This window comes from Mirounga angustirostris, unplaced genomic scaffold (assembly GCF_029215605.1).
Source record: "Mirounga angustirostris isolate CCGP_5_RB_7025 unplaced genomic scaffold, mMirAng1.0.hap1 SCAF_8, whole genome shotgun sequence".
Taxonomy (NCBI): Eukaryota; Metazoa; Chordata; class Mammalia; order Carnivora; family Phocidae; genus Mirounga; species Mirounga angustirostris.
The window spans coordinates 94,058,567-94,078,141 of NW_026991716.1; the positions used below are offsets into that span (position 1 = coordinate 94,058,567).

The 19,575-nt window shown below is 43.8% G+C and overlaps 1 protein-coding gene across 1 annotated transcript in view; it reads left to right on the forward strand.

Moving 5' to 3' along the window:
- Window positions 1-19,575, forward strand: part of ARMC2 (armadillo repeat containing 2) — a 107,530-nt gene that overhangs the window by 18,603 nt on the left and 69,352 nt on the right. The window contains exons 4-5 of the mRNA XM_045865275.3: window positions 317-488; window positions 7,893-8,100. Of these exons, the coding sequence (XP_045721231.1) occupies window positions 317-488; window positions 7,893-8,100 (380 nt within the window). The remainder of the gene's footprint in view (window positions 1-316; window positions 489-7,892; window positions 8,101-19,575) is intronic.

Sequence of the window (19,575 nt, forward strand, 5' to 3'; positions counted from 1 at the left end):
GACTATATTATATCAAATTTTACAGTCTCATACAGATATCTATTTCCTAGCATGGATAAATTGTTTTTTCAAACATGCTAAGCATGGTAATAGAGTATTTAAAATGATATTTTTATTATTTTAAAAAATATATTTTATATATATATCCATCCCACATTAAGTAAAATGGGCCAGCGCGATGTAGAATCAGGTGGCCAGGACGAAGCCGAGCAGCAAGCCCTGTGTTCATCTGGAAGTGTCAGCACCAGCTCCACGGGGGTGAGTCTTATTTGAGACATGGAAACTCTTGCCAATCATTTGAAAAATCTCTTTCCAGAAACCGAAAGCTCCAGCATCTCCCACCACGGAGGAGGATCCTTACCTTGCCTTTCCCAAACCCCCAGTGGACCCTGTGAAGATCAGAAGAATAAGCAGTGCTCGGGCTCGCTTATTCAGGGCGGCCTCCCAGGGGGCCCTGCTGCCTGACAGGACCCTGCCTCCCACTGAGTGTAAGGCTGGGTCACATCCTTTGAAATCTGGGGGCGGGCATTGTTTTTTTGAATTGGCACACAAAAGCTATTTTTACATGATTTTTTTTTTTCAAACCCCACAGGAGTTTTACATTAACTAACGGTTAGTGAATATTGTGCAAACCTGGTTAAGAAACAGTGTTCATATATTTTTCTGGGCATTTATGAAGAATACCTAGATAGCACAGTTTTTTTTTTTTTTTAAAGATTTTATTTATTTGAGAGAGAGAGACACAGCGAGAGAGGGAACACAAGCAGGGGGAGTGGGAGAGGGAGAAGCAGGCTTCCCGCGGAGCAGGGAGCCCGATGCGGGGCTCGATCCCAGGACCCTGGGATCATGACCTGAGCCGAAGGCAGATGCTTAAGGACTGAGCCACCCAGGTGCCCCAGCACAGTTTTTTTTTTTTAAGTTACTTGGTAGGAAAAGAATATTTAGGGTAAGTGTTTTCTAATGAAGGGGTTCACCTGTATTGGAAATAAATGATTTTTAAATCAGTGTTCAAACAGCTGTTAATTTCATTAGGCACATTTAAGATTCATACGATGTGTGCTAAGCTTGAGGTCTTTGAAAACACCTTTCCAATCCCATGTGACAATGTAAGCTAAAGTTGGATGGGGCTTTTCCAGTTCTTTTCCACAGAATTGCTAGTGGGTATCTAAACCTGGAAACAGAGAAGCTACAAACCTCAAGTTCTAAGGTGTGCCCCAACCATTGGAATCACCCCTGTCCAGAGTATACTAAGAGTTTTTCAAATTCTGTAGGAAATGACCTATTATTGAGATGGCAATCAATTTAGTGGATCACCAGCATTAAAAAAAATGAAGTAGGAAAGAATGGAAAACATCAGGGCATAGAGCAGACAATAAGGTTAAGTATTGCTTCAAAGAGACCTTACTGTGGTCATAGACATGTGTATTTGAGGTCATATTACCAATTTATTATATATTTATATTAAACTATATTGTGAATTTATTATTATTCTGTGTAGTCAAAAAGTTGGAACACCACTTTACCAGGGGCTGACCGAACTGGCCCTCCTTCAGTCAGTAAGGATTGAGGAAGAAGGGTAGGTTTACAGTCACAGAGAGATTATCCGAAGATGGATCCCAAAAGTTACAAGCCACCGCCTGAGGATCCTACTTACTTGACATACAAGTGTTTCCTTTTAGTCACCAACATTTAAATGTAGAAGATCATGGAAGAATCCAGATTTATGACTTTTTGTGGAAAATTGGAAGATCTGGCAACATTGGGCCCCCATTCCATGGAGCACCCACCCCCCGTTAGCCCAGGGTATGAGCTGCAGTTCCCTATGTCTCCCCAGACCGCTTTCCTCATTTCCTGGTGCCTCAGATCCCTCGTGATCCCTGACATAGCCGAGGAGGTAGAATCAAGAAGAAAGGAAGAGACAAAGAGGCAATACAGGGTGGGCAGATCACACCATAACGGATGCTGTCGTGGGATGTATGATTAGGCAACTTGCTTTACCTTGATGTCCCAGTTTGTTTCTTTTCTAACAGTCAATCAGATATTTACTGAGCCCCTTCTAAGAGCCAGGCACCACCCTAGGCCCACTGGGTCTTGCCCTCAAACAGATTGTGAGGGGAGATAGACAGTAAACAGGAAACCAAGGAACTAAGATAATTTGGGTTCCAACAAGGGCTATGAAGAAGATAAGCAAGATGATGGGCTGGAGAATGTCCGCGGCAGGAGTACTCTGTGTGACCTCAGGTGGCACCGGAATGTGTCCTTGAGGAGGTGGCCCCTGAGTTGAAATGTGACTGAGAAGAAGGCAGCCATGTAGAAAGCTGTGGACAACGTGCCCGCACTGAGGGGACAGCAAGGCCCGGAGATGGGAGGAAGGTCACTCAGGTCGTGGATGACCCGGAGGCCAGTGTGGCTGGAAGATGGTTAACCCTGGGGACATGGAGGGAGCTGAGGCCACAGCCCAGCAGGGCCAGGCTCAGGGAAATGGCCCGGACTCTATGCTACCTGCCCTGAAAAGCCAGGGACTCAAGAAAGGGACTGACCTAATCTGACTTAAGTTTCTCAACCAAAGCTGCACATTAGAATCACCTGAGGAGCTTTTCAAATGTTCCAGCACTGGGGACCCAGTCAGACCAATTAAATCAGAAAGGATTGGCAATTGAAGGAGCAAAGTCCTTGCCAACATAAGAGGGATGGGATCTGGACCCAGCGTCGGGGGTGAGGTCAGACCTCGCTAGGAACAGTGTCACTCCTTATAAACGGGGATGGCCGAGCTGGTGAGAGGGTACCGTTGTTTGCTGGATGTTTGGCTTCTGAGCCTGAATGCTGCATATGCGTTTCCTGGATTTAACTCTTAGCTCTCGGGTGAGAGTCCTGCTATGTACTGAGCTATTCATGGCTCCATGCGGGTGACTGAGGGGACGATGCCTCACCCACCATCCGCATCTTGCTTCCCTCATGGCTTTGCGCCTTCCCTCCTGGGCCCCCGGCCCTTGTCCGCGCACCCACCGCACAGCGGTGCTCTGGGAGGTGCCATCTGCGGCCGCCATTTCCCAGCACTGAGGCCATCCTCACACCTCCCGGGGGTGGGAAGCATGTCTTCGTTGCCGTTCTTGTACCCCCCCTGTTTGCAGGTGCCCATGCCTCCTCATCCCCGAGGTCTGGGTCCGCACTCAGGAAACAATGGCAGTAAAAAGTCATTGTCGTTTTAAAAGCCCCCATTGAAACGATATATTTTAACGCTCCAGCCTTGGAATCATTGTCATTTGTGCAGGGGCTCCCAGGGCTTTGCTCCGGGGTCCCTGTTGTCTAGCAGAGGTCTCTTGCGGTGGGTGACTGGGTGACTGAGGCTGTAAAGGCAGCTGAGCTTGGAGACAGAGGGTGCGCCTGGCCTTCGACGTGAAGTCATTTGTGGCGGACTGCCACAGGCAGGGCGGGGGGTGTGGTGGCAGCTTTGGAATTCCCGATTTAAGAATGAAAGGGGAAGAGATGTGTGTCGCCACGTTCGGAGGACCAGCAGTGTGATGGCTCCGTGTTCAAACAGGCCTATTGGCCGGAGGCGGCAGTGTTGCTAAGGCCGCTGGGTCACTCAAGCTGGACAGGGACCGCAGGCTCCGCCTTCTCACCGTCCCTGTCCTCTGTGCCTTCGCAGAGCCCTCGCCAGGCTCCCTAAATGGGCTTCCTAAGCGTCTCCTGGCTCTGCCTGTTCCTTTCCCACCACTGCTGCCCTGCCGTCGGCACCCCTCGCCTCGTGCCTGGTCTCCTAGGGCCCCTGTCTGGCTCCACCCTCAGCTCACTGAGGACCCTGCTCTGCCAGAGCAGCCCGAAGAGCCTGGAGAAACCAAGCTGCCAACTGCACAGGGCTGTGAGCGGCAGCCTCATCCCCTTATCCCAGTGGACGGACAAAAATGATTACTGTCTGTGTGTGCCATATGGGACAAGGGGACAGGAGGCAGATACAAATCGGATTGCATCATCTTCTTGCTGAAAACCCTTCGGAGGGCTCCCTATGCCTGAAGGAGTGTTTGCCAAACTGAGTCCCAGCTTTCCCTTGGAAGAGGGGTTCAGCACTCAAATGAGTCTGCCTGCTTCCTTCCCCTCGTGGAGAGTCCCAGTGCACACGGGTCTCTTTGAGGGCTGGTAAAGATGCCTATTTAATCTTAATTCAACCCAGCATTTTATAAAGGTACTCGACTGGGGAATCTGTCTTTTGAAGAATGCAGTTTGGGAGATACTGACCTGGCACGGAAGCTGGCAAACTTTTTCTGTAACGGACCAGAGAGTAAATATTTCAGACCAAATGAATGGGCCATAGAGTCTATGTCCAACCTACTCAACTCTCCCGTTGTAGTGGGAAAGCAACATAGACTGATTTATGGCCACCGAAACTTGAATTTCCTGTCATTTTCACATGTTCCAAAATAGTGTTCTCCTTTTGAGTTCTTCCCAGCCATTTAAAAGTGTAAAAACCACTCTTAGCTCTCAGGCTGTACAAAAACAAGAGGCAGGCTAGATTCAGCGGGTAGTTTGCTGACTCCTGGCCCAGCAGATGAAGTCCCTGCTCCTCAGCATGCACAGCTCTGTAGCGATCTGGCCCCGGCCTAACACTCCAGGCCCTTCTCTTGACTGTCCTTCGCCTCCCGTGCAAAGCCTGCGCACCAACAGTATGGACCTCCTTGTGGTTCCCCACACCTATCCTGTTGCTTCAAGCCTCTTGCAGGATCTGCTATATAATTTGCTGGACCCAGAGCAAAATTGGAATGTGGAGCTCCTTGTTCAAAAATTATTGGGAATATCTACATGGCGACAGCAAAGCATTCAACCAAGTGTAGGGCCCTGCTAAGTGTGGGACCCTGCTTGACTGTACAGCTTGTATACACATCAAGCTAGCTCTGACTGCAGACTTTTGTGCCTTTATCTCAGAACTCCTTTTTGCCTCCTGTTAATCCTTCAGAATACTTCTCAGGCTCTGCTTCCTCTATGAATCCTTCCCTGCCCAGTTCCCAACCCTTCAGGACTCTCCTATTCTCTGTGCTGCCCTTACCTGGCCCAGACCATGCTGTACTGCATTTCTCTCTTTACACGTCTGCCTCTCTGTCTCCCCCGTTAGGCTCAGCAACTTCAGTAGGAAAGAGGATTTCTTTATTTGTAGCCTGAGAACCTAAAACGGGGACTAGTATATAGTAGGTGCCAAAGTAATATCTGTGAAATGGTGAACTGTTCCCACACAGTAATACTGCTTATTGTAGACTTTTGAAGTTCACCCACGATCCATTACAAAATTAGTACAGCACGCTACAGCCATTTACCAGGGGCACACAGGGCATTTTTCCTCATGCTCAGTTTAACGGTGGATCTCCATCAGGAGTCAGAGTGAGCCCCAGGGCAGCTCCTCACTGTAGTAGTAACTGGTGAGCTCCCTCCAGTAGATTGTGAAGTTAGAGAGGCTGCAGCAACCCTGCCCATGAGTATGGGTGTGCTTCGCCTCTAGAACAGGAGCTCCCTGATGACTGGGACTTCTGTTCACCCCTAGACCCCCAGCACCCGGAACAGCACCTGACACAGAGCAGCAAGTGCCTAATAAATATTCATGGAGTACATGAATGAAAGAAACCAATGCTAAAATGTAGGAATAGGCTAAAAATGCATTACCTAAAACAAAATCTGTGCTTTGTAGTTCAGTAGTGAAGATATTTAAGGCAGCGTGGTGCCATAGAGAGAGCCCTGGACGGGAAGTCGGGATCCTTGGGTTCCCTTAATAATGATGACAATAACTTCTAGGTTTGGAGTAAATCACTTTACTAAGCCATATCATTTGATTCTCAGCACATCCCTAAGAGGTGGGGACCACTGAGGAAGGTGAGAGAAAAGTTGAGCGACCTGCCCACGTCACTCAGCCAGTCCTTCACCCTAGGTCTGATGGAATGCAAAGCCCACGCTCTTCGCACTCTACAGTCCTGGCCCTCCCTGAACTTGCTTAGTGAACCTAAACAGGTCACGTAACGCTCGGGTTTTCAGTTTTCTCATCTGAAAAATGAAGTTTAGACTAGCCGATCCCTAAGGTTCCTTTCAGTTTTAAAATTCATTGTTTTGAAAGCAGGGAGCTTAGTTGGAGTGGACTAAGTGGTTTTGTTGGTTTTTACTGGTTTGTTCAAGTGCAGAAAAGGAAACCTTGAGTTGTTCTGGAGAAGCTTGCAAAACAGTACTTTGCTATATGAATCTCATCCCCACATTCCTCTTTGGAAAAAAAAATTAAGATTTTATTTATTCATTTGACAGAGAGAGAGAGAACAAGCAGGGCGAGAGGCAGAGGCAGAGGGAGAAGCAGGTTCCCAGCTGAGCAGGGAGCCCGATGAGGGGCTGGATCCCAGGCCCCTGGGATTATGACCTGAGCCGAAGGCAGACGTGTGACTGACTCAGCCACCCAGGTGCCCTTGAAAAAAATATTTTATCGAGACTCAAGTGTGGTAGCAGCATCACAGATGAGCTATTCCTAATGGCTACTGGCTGATAAAGGAACAGTGTTGTATCATAAGCCTAAGAATCTGCAGTCATACACACGACAGATGTTTCAGTTTAGAGACTGGATTTCTGTTTGTAACTCTTATCATCTTATTCCTCTTTACAAAGCCTTATAAGCCAACGCCCTCCTCTTCCCACCTCCTAGCAGTGATGTATAAGGCCGCCACAGTCTGGGTGCTGCACTCTGCTCAGCTCTCTTCCTCTTCTCCCTCACATCCTCCACTCCTGTTGGGCCTTAAGCATGCCAGGCACCCTTCTGCCTTAAGACCTCCATACCTGCTCGTCCCTCTGCGGGGGATTCTGTCCCTGGTCAGCCTGTGGCTAGATGCCTCATCGCCAGTGCTTACCACGTCCACCCTGTTCAGAACTGCTGCCTACCCCCATCCCCAATCCTCTTTAATTTTCTCCATTTTTCTACTTTGCTTTTTTCCTTAGCACTTATTATCTTATATCATGTACCTCATTTATTATGGTATATTATTTATTATCTGTTTATACCTAGTAGGATGTAAGCCCTACAAAGTCAGGGATCTTTGTTTCCTCACTGATACATCCCAAGTGTCTAGACCGGTGCCTGACATCAGGGAGGCCCTCAGTATTTTTTTTTTTTTTTTTTAAGATTTTATTTATTGGGTGCCTGGGTGGCTCAGCCGTTAAGCGTTTGCCTTCGGCTCAGGTCATGATCCCAGGGTCCTGGGATCGAGCCCCGCATCGGGCTCCCTGCTCGGCAGGAAGCCTGTTTCTCCCTCTCCCACTCCCCCTGCTTGTGTTCCCTCTCTCACTGTCTCTCTCTCTGTCGAAAATAAATAAAATCTTTATAAAAAAAAAAAAAGATTTTATTTATTTATTTTAGAGAGAGGGAGGGGGAGAGAGAGAGAGAGAGAATCCCAAGCAGGCTCCATGCCCAGCACAGAGCCCGATGCGGGGCTTGATCCCATGACCCTGAGATCATGACTTGAACCAAAATCAAGAGTCAGACATTTAACTGACTGAGCCACCCAGGCACCCCAGCACTCAGTATTTTTTGAATGAAAAATTGTTAACATAATCAAATTTAGGAAAAGGAGTCATTGTTCTGGGATGCAGAAGTATTTATGTGGATTGAGTTATTCATAAACCTACATTTGAGTGCATGTCCTCTGGTAGACTCTGCGAGAGTAGAGAGGAGATCCCATTCATTTTTGATGAATTGATGCTGCCAAGCCTGAAATAATGGTGAGGTCTTGTAGATTTTGGTCACACAATTCCAGACTTGATTATAAGTCATATAAAAAATTTTAAATTGTATAAATTCTTAGATTGAAAAAAAATACTGAAATAGTGATTCCTAAAATCAGAACAGCTTTGACAAAACATCTCCTTGATTGTTACAGCAAAGAAGACAGTGGAATCCAAGGAAACAGTTGTGATGGGGGATGCTATGGTGAAAATCAATGGGATTTATTTAACAGAATCAAATGCCACTGGCCACTTAAAGAGTCACCCACTTCAGCTAACTTATGATGGAGGCTTCAGTGAAATCAAGAAGCAAGAAATGTTCAAAGGGACAACATCCTTGCCATCTCATCTCAGAAGTGGAGGGTCAGTATTCTTTTGATATAGTTTTCTGGTTAGGATAACTGTGTCATATACTAGTTTATTTCCTAATCTTATATAGATGAGTGATTTGCATTTTCCCTTTTATGTAAACAAATTTTTAAGTTAATGATGCATCAATAGGAAAGACTTTTTTTCTCATGGCTAAGTGGAGTTGGTTTTACATCATTCCCTATTTAATCCTCAGGAAAACATTTATTCATACGGGCCAAATGCTGCGTTGATCTGTCAGAATAGTCTTTGCTTTAGTTAGGCTGTTCCAGCCAGCCCTTGAGTGATGAGTGATTGTTCTGTTTGTGTGTTATTTGGGATTCTTGCCTGGCCTGGAATCTCTTGTTCTATCCCTTTGGATTAGTTCACTGTTGTTAATTCCACCAAAGAGTAGACACTTATTTTATTCCCCAGTAGAAACTTGGATTTAAATATTTATTTTGCAAACAGGTAAGTAGTTAAAACAGGAGAATCCTGTAGATTTCTATTGTCTGTGACATCCCTCACCTAATACCTCATAAAATGAATTATTGGGAATTACTTTATTTCATACCATGTTCCTAGACGGGGCTTTCTAGGGCTTCCCCTAGAAAACTGAGGAGCAATTTTCTTACCATATTAAGATTTGTACGGACCATGTGAATTCTCACCCCCGTGTTTTCCTAAAGAAGTCTCTAATGACTGGGGACTGGGGACTGGGGTGGGGGATGGAGTGGGGAGAGCAGCCTCTGTTCCCCAGCCCCGGCCAATAATGATGCTAAGATAGGCAGGAGGTCTTGGACTGGACCGGGTCATTCAGTTAAAGATATTTTTCTATGACTTTCCATTGGGTCATTGTGGACAACTGCCCGGTTCAAATTTGCTTAACAAGATTAAATTCCACCGGCCGCTTTAAGACAGAGGACTTGTTGCCCTCACTTTAGATTTTGGGTCTGACTTTGGCTCGTACACACGCAGCGTGCTTAAAACTTTTCCCGGAACCGGCTGCTTGGCAGCTGGTTAGTTTAGCTGAACTGACCTTGCCGGCTGACAGAGCCCGAAGAGTGTCGTGCACGCAGAATTTATATTAGGCAACCTAGTAGCCCTGCTAATGCTGCTTTGCATTCAGAACATTTTTTAAATTAAGGGAAAAATGAAATGTCTCCTTAAGTGGAAGAGAATGACTTCAAATTGGGACTTTGGGAGCTGAGCACAAAACATCAAACTGGCTATGGCAACCGATCTTTTCCAGTTGGTGAGTAAGAATAGGCTGCAGACCTCCGAGCTTAGACATAAAAGACGGCAGGAGAGCTTGTGTTTCTTCAGCACTGGAGTGAAAAGGAAACATTTATCTTGCTGCACCCATCCTTACAGTAATTAAAGTTGACTAGGAAAAACCAGACAAGAGCTGTTGTTTTATTTTATTTTATTATTATTATTATTATTTGCAAACCTTCAGATGTTGCAGAATAATCTGGCAAGCCAGAGTTCATTATGTCTTCCTCAGTTGGGGACAGCAAAGGCATTTTCAGTTGCATATTTTATCCCACCAACAGCAAAGGAGAAATCAATTAGGAACTGGAAGCACTTCTTCCTGACCGGCCAAAATTATGAGGCATCGGCAGCACTAATTGTTTTCCTTTTGTTTGGTGAGGACAGCTTTTGTGTCGTGTAATGACTGCCTCTGAGTCGGGCTTGCAATGCACCCTGGCCAGTTTAACTTCCAATAACATTTCTGCTTTAGGAATCTTTACCTCCTTGAATCATGGATGGGGTTTTGTTGATGTGGCGCCAAAAAAACAGTTGATACAGTAGGATTAAAACAAACCAGAAAATGGAAACTATTAGCAATTCTTTCATTAATTATATTTGTGACTCAATCTGAGATACTTGATAATTGTTTCTCGTAAACATTTAAGTGAAGAATTCCAAGAAATGATCTTTGCTATGCAGTGGAGTATTCCCAGTTTTGATGCTAAAGCCTTACTTAATTAACATTTTTCCATCTTTAAACCCTAATGTGGTAAATGAAGACTCTTGTCAGTGAGACTGGCTGGCAGAAGGGAAGGAAAGGAATGCAAAAACTAGAAAAGAAAGAGGCTTGAGAGGACACTGGCTCTAGAAGGAGCACAAGCAGGTCTCAGAAAGGGAACAGAGGAAGTGAGGACCTGCCTCCCGCGCAGGGTCCTTACTGCTCGCTTGATGGGAGGGGAGTGGCCACCTTCACGCTGCCTGCTTCTGGGCTGGGGAAAAGGAGCAGTCTATTCCAGGGAAATAGCTTTGATTTGTACCCCCTTAATTTAGAGTATGGATAAGTCAGACCTGGGATGGAGTGTGGTTTCACTTTATGCTGGTCGTGGTGGAAAAAGGATTTGCTAAGCAAGCTGTCATCATAAACGAGATCTTGGGGGACTATCTAACTTTCCCAGAGAGAACATACTCTGAAGGACTCATCCAACTGTCCTCTTCAAACAGTGTTGCAACTCCGACAGTCTCTGTGTGTCCAGTTAAGGGCCCATCTAAGCTTTGGCAGGCCTGCCCCTTAGCGACACTCCATTTTCTCTTACTTTGTGTTGCCATGTGGATTGAAAAATAATAAAGCTTCCATTAAAATAGGAATGTATGTATATCTCCATCCATCTATGCACTCATCCATCCAGTGGTCCAACCTGATGAACCCCTTCGTATACCTGCTTAAAAACCTTTTAAGGCTTTCTACGTAAATATGGTTCAAACTATTATGGTTTGGAAATGTGACCTTCAGGAGGAAAGTCCAAGAACTCTTTGCTGGGAACCATGATCCTTGGATTTAAGTTTGGTTCTCTCTCAGCCATTTGACTTATCTGTATGCTCTTTGGCAAGTCTCTTACCACTTTCAGGCGCTCAGTTTTCTAATCTGTAAAATGGAAATAACTGTGCTCCTTCACTCCCCTCTCCCCCCAGCCTTCACTGTGGGTTGTGGAATGATTAATAAGGCTTGAAAGCCTTATCTGTAAACTGTCAAGGGCCAATAGTATTTTTGGAATCAAAAAGAAGAAAAGAGGGCTTCTGGTTAAAGATGGTAAAGCAAAGGCATTCTGTAGAAACTGAACAAAAGCAGCAAAGAATGAAAAACACAGAAATAAATACCATCAATGAAGCAGAAAACTGGTTCTAGCCTGAAACAACAAAACATGGAGTAAACTTTACACTGCAGTGTGGGCTTGATTTTTTTGTCTACCTAGCATACTTGCCTTTGGAGACCAAGCCATCTTGCATCATGCTCAGTCCATGTTTAGAGAAGGGCTGACTCTATCTTCCCTGCCCACCTTCCTGGGGGTCCAGGGGTGATTATGTGGCCCCAGACTGGCCTTCCGAGTTCTCCAATCCACCAGCCACAGCAGTTGGTTCAGAGGTGGGCACAGGATCCAAAACAGGCCAGCTGCATTCCTCTCTGGGCCTTTTGCCAAAGCCTTTGAGGAAAGTGTTCTTTCAAATTCATAAGCTGTAAAGATGATGTGGTCTTAGAGCCAACAGTGGCCATTTCGTTGCCTTGTGGAGGGTGACTCTGGGGAAGGGTGGGGTTAGGAAGTGATGTATAAACAGAGCTAAGGAAATGGAGATAGTGACCAAGTTCAAGGATGATCCATATCCACATTGTTAGACTTCTCTGTTTTGTGAACCCAGTATGTTCCCCTTTCTTTCTTTCTTTCTTTCTTTCTTTCTTTCTTTCTTTCTTTCTTTCTTTCTTTCTTTCTTTCTTTTCTTCTTTTTCTTTTCTTTTCTTTTCTTTTCTTTTTTCTTTTCTTTTCTTTTCTTTCTTCTTTCTTTCTCTTTCTTTTCTTTCTTCTTTCTTTCTTTCTTTCTTTCTTTCTTTCTTTCTTTCTTTCTTTCTTTCTCCCTCTTCTTTCCTCCCTTTTCTTTCCTTTCTTTCTTTATTTTGACAGGGACAGCATGTAGTATTTCAGATTAGGTTTTTGTCACTTGGAATAGTGCAACCAGGAGTCTAGTTAACCTTCCAGACTCTGTGAAATATAGATGTAAACAAGGGGTAATTTGAGTGACCTCCTCAGACCTAGAGTAAGAAACAGATTTCACAAAGAGTGAGTCTCTCAGTTCAGAAAGGTATACATCCAATAGTCTTTAATTCAAGAAATGAGACTTAAGGGTGTGGGCCAGCCATGGAAAACATGGAGATGCCCCTGTAAAGCCCTCATTCAGGATCCAGATGATGAAAGGACAGGGGGATGGAGCTGAGGGCGATGATCTCCTCATTTCCTGTAGGCCAGCTGGTGCACGCGTGTGTGTGTGCGTGTGTGCGTGCATGTGTTGGCGGGGGAGGGGGTTTGCTAGGTTAGAACTCCAGGAGCCTATCATGGAACGGGCCTTTTCTGTGAGTCACAGTAACATGCCACACACAGACCAAGCGGCCACACACTTCAGGTCAAGAAAAATAACAGACTTGGTGAATGGATGTTCAAGAAAGCTGATTCAAGTTGAAGCTACAGAACACCCTGATTCTCCCCCTCTGTGGATCCTATTCATTCTTCAACAAATAAATGGCTCTGTTTAAAGATAAATAAATAGGAGGATAAGAATTAACATAGAACTCGGGCACAGATATGTAAAAAACATAACAAAAGACAGATGAAGAATATGGATTACAAAAGGAATTGCCCTCTAAAAACAAGTATTAAAACCATTTTCCATCGTGTCAAAAATTAAAAAAAAAAAAAAAGGAGCTCTTCTTTGGGTTATAAGAATTCATTATTTATTTATTTATTTATTTATTTATTAAAGATTTTATTTATTTATTTATTAGAGAGCGAGCGAGAGAGAAACAGCATGAGAGAGGAGAGGGTCAGAGGGAGAAGCAGGCTCCCCGCTGAGCCGGGAGCCCGATGTGGGACTTGATCCCAGGACTCTGGGTGGTTATAAGAATTCAAATTAGAGATTCTAAGCCCCCTAAAGAGATGAAAAATATGTTTGCAGTTCTCAAGAAATGAAAGAAAAATGTATAAACACGGAGAGGAAAGTCATATTAGAAATAAAGTGAGAATAAAAAGGTCAAAAATGTAATGAGACATGGTGTACAGTCTGGAAGCAATCCTACAAAAAGAAATGAATGCGAAGATATGAAAATGATGAAAGCAACTGAGATAGATACAGGAGGCATGGCACTTGTATTCCCGAAGGAGAGAGTCTTCCTCCTCTCCCCCCACCCCTTCCTAGTACTAGCGTACTTTCAACAACTAAGTGCCTTGCACTCTTCCAAGTGATTTACATGTGTTAACTCATTTGATATTCACAAGAACCAACTGACAATGGAAGAGACAACTTTCTGAAGTAAAAATTTGATTCTGAAGCTCAGTGGACACATCAACGAAGTTTTACATGGACTACTCCACACTAAGATACTTCCAACCATGTTCAGCACTAGAACACTACTCAGGACATAGTACACACTCAATTAGTAATTGTTGATGGAGTGGATAAATGGAAGACGGTAGCCTATGGCCATCCAGGCTGAATAAGCAAGTCACATAAAAGGAGAAAAAGGGAGGCTGCCTCTGGCTTTATTAGAGCACCTCTCAGTGTCAGAATACAGTAGAATAATGTCTGTGAAGTCCTAAGTATAAGAAGGATTGCCAGCCAAGTTGTTCTTCAGTAAAAAGGCAACGGATAGACATTTCCAGATGTGGATGAACTTGGGGACTATATAACACATGCACTTTCTAGAAAACTTTTTTTAAAAAAAAAAAAGATTGTATGTGTGTATGTATGTATTTGACAGAAAGAGAGAGCAGGGAGAGGAGCAGAGGAAGGGAGACTGCGCTGAGTGCAGAGCCCACACGGGGCTCATCTCATGACCCTGAGGTCATGACCTGAGCCGAAACCAAGAGTCGGATGCTTAACCAACTGAGCCACCCAGGCGTCCCCAGAAAACTCTTTGACATCAAAATGATGTGTCAAAATTCAGAAATGAGGAGGCATTCCTGGTGAGTATCAACTTTATTTTCATAGTGAATTAAAACTCTGAAAACGATGGTTATGGAACAGAAACCTTAATGATGTAATAGTAATATAAATAACCCAAACTGGTACTTGGGAGGAAGTGTGAGAGCCAATTATTCACTTGATAAGAGGGAATAGATTTGTTAGTAGCTACAGTCTGAAATTGAAATATAAATTTAAAAAAGAGTATTTCAGCATTCTAATGTTTTTCATTATTTTTTTTTTTTTTTTAACTTCAGAGAGATCTTTTAGAAACTAATATCTCTTGGGAAGACTCATTCATCTGAAGTTCTACAATTCCTTCAGTTTCATCTCAATTTCTGTTTCTCTGTTAAATTCAAGTAAAATTTATACTTAATGCTTTAAAATTACAGTGATATATATGGTATGATCCTATTTATATATGTATCCTTTACCTGCCTTCCCTCCAAATCACTCTTCTGTTCTTTCTTTTCTATTTTCATCTGAATATGTGCAAAACATGTCTGGAATTATGTTTACTGTATATTAATATTTATTTCTGGGTGGTGGGATCCTGGATGATTTTTAAAAAAAATCTTCTTTGTACTTTCTTATATTGTCTGGCCTTAAAAATTAATAAATATGTCATTTTTCAAAAATAATGAAGTCATTATTTTAAGAAATTAAGGGTGATGTGGCTGAGAAACCGTTTCCATTCGGAAAAGACAAAGCACCAGCCAGAATGGTTTTGCAGAATCCCACCTTATTCGACCATTTCCATTTAATAAGCATTTCTTGGTAAGCAAGCAAAGCCCTATGCTGAGGGGTCAGGGCAGGGGGGAGGTGGGAGACAGAAATGGACTCTGCCCATGAGGTGCTTACACGACAGCGGGCTTACTGCTCAGGTGTGGTCTCTGCAAGAGCTGCATCAGCATCACCTGGGAGCTTGCTACAAATGCAGAATCTCAGGCCCCATCCCAGACCTACTGGATCTGAATCTGCATTTTTATAAGATAGCCAGGTGATTTGAATGCACAGGAAAGTTTGAAAAGCACTGTTCAGTGATTAACTCCAATGCTGGGAGAATGAAAGCACTTACCCTGGTATTTAGGTGTGAGAGCACCTCATTCTGACCTGATGATCGGGGATGTTTCCTGGGGTACGTGGGTTTGGGATGCCTCTGGAGGCTGATTTTCAGTAGGGGTGGGACATGGTGTTCTTTGCTAAAGGAGCAGCAGAAGCAGAGGGGTATTTGATCTGGTGGCAGTAGGTTTGAAGAAAGGCAAATGGGCTGGTGCGGCAGGAGCATGGGTCCTGAGGCTGTAGGCTGCAGGGAGCCACTGGGAAGTTTCTAGCTGGAGACTGACTCTGGCGGCAGAGTGAAGGGCCGGGAGAAGGGAGAGCCTGGGACAGAGGAGATGGTTGGGAAGCAGAGGTTGTAGCAGTTCCGATGGAAGATGGCCATGTGTCAGCACCCCATCAGGACCGCAGGGAGGAAAGCAGAAGACAGAAGCTGGCTATAACATGCTGGGGAAGGGGGCAGTGTCAGCCCCTCTCCCCAGTGAGAAGTCCTCGTCACTGCCGCAGCAGGAAGTTACAGGGCTTTTCACACGAAGGGCCTTGAAGCTGCGGGGCTGTGGAAGTTAAGGGAAGCATGAACCCATGGGCTTGTACTCGAAGCCAAGGGAGTTTGAGCTTAACTAAGTAAAGCTAACATGGTTCGCTGCAAAGCCATGTCTAATCAGGTCTATACAAGTAGAGCTTGAATAATAACCACTTCGTGATTACTGAAAAGGATACTAAGATTATATGTGTAATTTTTAAATATGTATTTTTAAAATCTTGGGCCACAACCCAATGCTATAGATACCTTGGTGGACTTAAAATTTTGACCTTATGAACCTTACTTTAAAATCCTATTCTCTAATTTCATTGTGCTTGTATGTAACTGTGTAGGTAGAATTCTATCTTTAACCTTAGTTATTAAGACAGAATGCTAATGTTCTTAATGCTAATATGTCTGGAAACTATATATCTGGTGCTTCAGGCCACGAAGACATAATTAAGGGACCTCCCCTCTCTCCCGCCCCAGTCCTTGGTGGTGGCCTTCTCAAACTGCAGGCAAAGTATCTAAGAGACTATGAAGCAGGGGTAAGCAACCTAAGACCCATGGGCCAAATCCAGCCTAGTACCTGTTTTTGTAAATAAAGTTTTATTGGAACACAGACACATTCATTCAGCTCTTGTCTGTGGCTGCAGGCACATTACAGCAGCAGAGCCGAGGAGCTATAGAGACTGTATGGCTGCAAAGCCCACAATATTTACTTCCTGACTGGAATCTATACAACTTGAGTCTAAATCTGAAAATGAAGTGTCTTCTTAGGGAAAGGGAAAGTTTAGCCCGCAATTTGCTAAAATTTTCTTTTTATCATATGCTTATGATAATGAGCACATTTAAAATTTAAATGTGTTTAAAATTTTAAATCTACCTTTAAGATTTCCTTTCCCATTTTCTTACATGTAATTTTTTTTCCAAGTGGAAATAAATTTATTGCTTTTTTTCACCTCAATTCCAAATCTTTCTTCATGTCTTTATAGTTACTGCTTTAAAGCAGGAGTCAACAAACTATAGCCCAGGAGCCAAACCTGGCCAGCCACCTGTTTTGTTTCGTTTTGTTTTACAGCCCTTGTGCCAAGAATGGATTACATCTTTTTAAGTCATTACATTTAAATGGTTACAAAAGTACCTATATGGTAGCTTCTATTTTGCCATTTGGCCTGCAAAATGTAAAACATATATTGTCGGGCTTTTTAAGAAAAAGTTTGCTGACCTCTGACTTAATCATAATAATTGGGAAAACTGTCTAAATAATAAGAAAATCTGCATTTTAGAATATTTTTAAAGAAATATACTTTATTTCTTCCATGTATATATGGTCCAGAAGTAGATGTTGCCAATGTGACTGAATGGTGGATGAGCACTAGTAACTCCGTCAGTCGGCGTATGGCATTGCCTTGGCTAGAGAGCTTGGTTCTGGTTATTCAGTGAAATGTAGTACTCCTGTCAGTGATTGGGAAGAGAAGAACTTGCTTTTGCTCTGAAGCATGTCGGCAGTAGATCAGGGGCCTGGGAATGCCACAGCCATCTTGCTGTCTTTAGCACTCCCACCTGGTTACAGATGGAACCGAAGGAAGGGCAGAACTGAGAGAAGCGCAGAAAAATGGAGCCAACGCCGAGATCACACACACCTAAAACCCACCCTAGTGTTCGGCTTTTAGGTTATATGAGCCAATACATTCTATTTACTGGTTAAGTGTGTTAGGATTAGTTTTTTTGTTATTGTTGTTATATATAGATGAAGATACCCTAACTAATTAAATGGTGTTATTCTGCCTCTAAGAAGAAGTTCACAAAAGAGCTTTAAAGAATAATTTCTGGAATGGTTTTATTGTTGGACATCAAAAATCATTGCACAAAAATTAATTATGGTCTTTGACAACTTGGAACAGGAAGCTGGGAAGAAGAATTATATTGTATGACTGAATCAAGATCTAGACACATCTGACAGACAGGAACCCTTTGCCAATTATAACACTGTGAAATTTAATGAGTCCACCGGGGATGGGGGAAATTTGCCTTAGCTGCATTTGTAAGAAAAACCAAGAATCGACCAACTCTGTGCCGTGACCACCAAAACCACTAATACAGTCCTAGGCTACATTATTTAGAATCTCTCTTCATTGTTCCTCAGGCCATACCTTTAGCTCAGTGCTGGGTTCCAGACTTTAATACGGATCCAGACCAAGTGACACTCACTCAGAGTAACTGAATAGGCTGGCAAGGAGATTTGGAACCATGTCCTCTAAGGAGGAGCTAAAGGGACTGGAGAAGTCTGTCAGTGACATCAGTGATGGCAGTCGCAACGATAGTAAACACTCACTGGGTCCTTACTAAGGTACTTACACATGTTATCATTTGATCCTCACAACAACCTTATGTAGAGGGTTACTAGTATTTACCACCCCCTCAGATATAGATGAGGAAACCAAAGCTTAGGTGAAAAGCAGACATGAAGTCACACAGCTAATAAATGTGATCATAATTAGCTGATAATGTAGCTAATAAGACCATGGGATTTAAACCCCAGGAGAGGACGTTAAGTGGTGAACACCACATTTTTAAGTATATGGAGAATTACTGAGAAGAAGAAGGTTAAAGCTTTGTCTCCTGTCGCTTCAATTAGTACATTAAGAACTGAGAAGTTTCGTGGAGTAGAAATTACAGGAGAACAGGTCTCCATTGACTATAAGCCCATCTAGTCTCTTCTTGGGCAGAGAGGGGCTTTTCTTGTCTTTATGTCTCTCTCCCCACCTCACTCTGGTTGTGGGACTCTAGCTGCCCTGCTCCCCAGAAATTCTGCTTACCCTGGTCAGACGGGACAGTTCTTCCTCAGTGGGGAAGATTAACATCTTTGACCTGTTAATCATGCTTGCCTTCTCAGAATGCTTGGGCTGCGTGAGAACATATTTTATTTCTCCTTTTCCTTTGGACTCCTTTTCCTCTTTTCTCTCCTTTACACGAGTATCTGACAAGGCTTGGTCCTGAGATTCTGGTCTTCGAGCCACAAACCTGATCACTCTAGTCCCTGTGTGCCACTTGGATCTTTAAAAGTGCTCTTTCCCTGATTTCCACATCTCCTTTGCTGATCCTCCATTTTTCATCTGAAACTCAACATGGCAAACCTCACATGTGTTTCAGTCCTCAAACTGTTCTACTCCCTAACCTTCCCATTTCTGTTGATGGTAACCTGCTATCCTGTTCCTCCAGGCTTGCCTTCTGCTCTTTCTTCTGCCTGAAATCAACCACCAATCCTGTCAACTTTTCATTTGCAGGATCTCTTCAATTTGTTCCTTTTTCTCCAGTCCTACTGGCACCCCCAAAGAATTAGTTCTTGTTACCTGTCTCCAAGTCTCCTAAATGCTCTTGTCACAACTCCAGAGCCCATTACTTCCCATGTTAGAACCTATGCCCATCAGACCAGGGCCATCGCCTCTCCCCAGAGTTTCAGGCAGCTGTTCCCATGTGTCCCAGCAGAAACCTCCTATTCCTGCCTTGCTGGCCCTGTACAATTATCCCCTGCCCTGAGTCCCAGGCTGCTCATGTTCCTCTTTACCTTCACTCATGTTCCTCCCCTCCTGAGAGTAGTGTTATCACTTGCTGGTTCCACTTTTATGCTTTTAAGACTACTTTGTGGCCCACTTCTCCCTCTCACTCATCACTTCCTTCCCAGCATCCCTCTAGTTCTTGTAACCTGCTGGCTTTCACAATCTAGCACTTGATTAGAGACTACCTTGGAATTTTCCACTTAAAAAAAACGTTGCTTAGTTCCTCAAAGTAGATTTTAGACTTCTTCAGGGCAATGATTTATATGTTCTTTATCACAATAACATCCAGCATTGGACTAGTCAGACAGGTGCTTATTGATTCAGAACAAAAGAGAAAACCAATATTGATTATTAAGTTCTTCAAATGTA